The sequence below is a fragment of the Myotis myotis genome, unplaced genomic scaffold, assembly GCF_014108235.1.
Source record: "Myotis myotis isolate mMyoMyo1 unplaced genomic scaffold, mMyoMyo1.p scaffold_m19_p_10, whole genome shotgun sequence".
NCBI classification, from domain to species: domain Eukaryota; kingdom Metazoa; phylum Chordata; class Mammalia; order Chiroptera; family Vespertilionidae; genus Myotis; species Myotis myotis.
Genome location: NW_023416314.1, coordinates 39,464,260 through 39,467,229, shown reverse-complemented (window position 1 = coordinate 39,467,229; position 2,970 = coordinate 39,464,260). Strand labels below are relative to the sequence as shown.

The window sequence follows — 2,970 nt, the reverse complement described above, 5'->3', positions numbered from 1 at the left end:
TCGGCCGACCCAGAGGGCACAGCAGACTCCTCCCCAGACACCGACACCACCATCAAGCATGGCCCTGATGGGCCCTTTGATGCAGCCCTTCAACTCGCTGACGCTTTGGGAAGCCCATTGCCAATGACACCGCCCGCTAGCCAGATCAACAAGGACAACCATGCCCTAGCCGGTTTGGCTCAGTGGGTAGAGCGTCAACTTGCGGACCGAAGGGTCCCAGGTTTGATTCCGGTCAAGGGCACATGCCCAGGTTGCGGGCTGGATCCCCAGTGGGGAGCATGCAGGAGGCAGCCAATCAATGATTCTCTCTATTCATGGATGTTGCTATCTCTCTCTCCCTCTTCCATCCTCTCTGAAATTAATTAAAAATATTAAAAAAAAAAAAAAAGGACAACCAAACCCCCGACTTGAGGACAGCTGAAATCCCTTGACTGAAGAGGCCAGCAACCTTCTACAGGAACAAGGCTCCATCCATTCTGTTTATAGCTATGCTCACTATCATTGCTTGTCAGTCTTCTTCCAAGTCTTTTTTTTTTTTTTAATATATTTTATTGAGTTTTTACAGAGAGGAAAGGAGAGAGATAGAGAGTTAGAAACATCGATGAGAGAGAAACATCGACCAGCTGCCTCCTGCACACTCCCTACTGGGGATGTGCCCGCAACCAAGGTACATGCCCTTGACCGGAATCGAACCTGGGACCTTTCAGTCCGAAGGCCGACGCTCTATCCTCTGAGCCAAACCGGCTTCGGCATTCTTCCGAGTCTTAAACAACCCAATCCGAGAGGTGGCTGCTGATTTACATGTGCTATCATTTAAAAAAAATAAAAAAGGGGGAATTTGCCTGAAGCCGGTCCATCCTTGCTGCTTGACACAGTCGCTGCAGGGAAGAAACATCTGCACAGCATATGTTTCAAGGGACCTGGCGTATATGGCATACTGTTCTTAATATGTTTGCTCACCTTCTTGGCGCTATGTGTTTTAACGAAGGTCACCTCTCCGAGAAAGGTTGTTTCCCCAGGTAGGGATTTTCCCCTTAAGTTAGGGAGGGAATAAAACCCCTTAACTAAATGCCAAGTGGGTAGTTAATCACTTTAACTATGAACAATCACCCTTAAGCCACATAATCTTTACTCCCTGGAATGCAGATAAGAAACGCCCTAACCTTTGGAATAGAAATTGACAGGATTAAAATCAACTGGTATAAATACAGATGTAACAAGACAATAAAAAACAGAACTTGGCTGGAGATCCTGGACAGAACCTGGTGAGAGAATCTCGCTATGGTGATCAACTGAACCCTGTCTCCGTGTCATTCCTTCTTCGCCAACTCCGTCCACATCTTTGGGGACCCCTGGACCTGCTGGGGTTGGCCCCCAACAGCCTGCACGGACGGAGGCCCCGCCATGGCCCAGAAGAGAGTCCTGCCGCAGAGCAAGGAGACGCTGCTGCAGTCCTACCACAAGCGGCTCAAGGACGACATCAAGTCAATGATGGACAACTTCACCAAGATCATCAAGACCGCCAAGATTGAGGATGAGACCCAGGTGTCCAGGGCCACCCAAGGCAAGCAGGACAATTACGAGATGCACGTGCGAGCCTCCAACATCGTCCGAGCCGGTGAGTCCCTGATGAAGCTGGTCTCTGACCTCAAGCAGTTCCTGATCCTGAACGACTTCCCGTTGGTGAAGGCCATCGACCAGCACAACCAGCAGCTCAGGGCGCTGCAGGAGGAGTGCGACCGCAAGCTCACCGCCCTGCGCGACCAGGTCTCCATCGACCTCTACCAGCTGGAGGAGGCGTACTACTCGTCCAGCTCCAGTCTCCGCGAAGCTAACAATCTGTCTCTGTGCGAAGCATACTGGAGGCTGGACCTCGACACAGATGCTGCCGATGGCCTCGCTGCCCCCCTGCGGGCCTCCCTAGAGCCCAGCGCTGGCCCCCTGCAGTCCGCCGCCCCTGCCCACTCCCATGCTAGCGGGCCTGGCCCCACAGAGCATGCCTGAGCCTCTCGGCTCTCTCCACCAGCCCCCGGGATCTTAGCAACAAAATCTAGCGCCCCGCTTGGCCTTGACTGCTGCTGGGGAGCAGCTGTGGCCTCCTTGGGAACCCTGTCGGCCAGGAACAGCCCCCCCAGGAGTGTGGAGGGAGAGTAGATCCCCCCATTTCCAGAGTGGCCCACTCTTCCTCCAGGCACCTCTGTTCACTACCTTCCGGGCTGCTGCTGGGACCTGAGCCTGCTGCTTAACGTGGGGAAGGGCGCTGGGTGACAGTCCTGGCCAGGTCCACACCAGGCCCCTGTGCAGCCACCCTGCCGCCTCGCCCAGGGGCCCCTGCAGAACTGGGGCTGGGGGTGTGGTTCACACAGGAGCTGGCGCGGGCTCCTTCCTGCTTCTGTGGTACACATCCTAGTTGTTCATTTGTGTGCGAGATGGTTGAATAAAGACAATTTATTATTGGTAACCATTTTATTTTTTACGTTTCAGATACACAAATAATTTTTAAAGGATAAATATGTCTCATAAAATATTTAGGACTTTACTGAAATTATTTTATTTTAATTTGAAATTCAAATATAAGTGGACATCCTTCATTTTATATGACCATCCTGTGCATGGGATGGTGACTGTGGGAAACTGTTTATTGCCTTCACTATCTGATAAACATAGACAGAGAACCCCCCGAAGGCTGGGTGCCTTTGAAGCCCTAGCAAAGGTTGGAGCTAGGCGCCACCTCTGTTTGTCCAGACAGTGGTAGCTGAAACTACTCCCCCATTTATTATTATGTAAATCCTTGCTGATGGGCTAGTCTGCCTGTTGCCAAGGGTCACCTGCCTAAGTGCTATGCTATGGGTGCATCCCAGAATCAATAAAAGCTTGGTGAGGCCTGAGCACAGATGGAAATCCTTCCCCTTGAGTTGGACTTGACCGCCTGGTCCCCCAATATTTCCAAATTATCTCTTGTCTTCTCTT

At 51.7% G+C, this 2,970-nt stretch overlaps 1 protein-coding gene across 1 annotated transcript; it reads left to right on the top strand.

Moving 5' to 3' along the window:
* The first annotated feature begins 1,404 nt into the window (after positions 1–1,404).
* Positions 1,405–2,004, top strand: LOC118662799 (mediator of RNA polymerase II transcription subunit 22-like). The gene has a single exon (XM_036321690.1). The coding sequence runs from the start codon at positions 1,405–1,407 to the stop codon at positions 2,002–2,004; it is 600 nt and encodes a 199-aa protein (XP_036177583.1).
* The last annotated feature ends 966 nt before the right edge of the window (positions 2,005–2,970 follow it).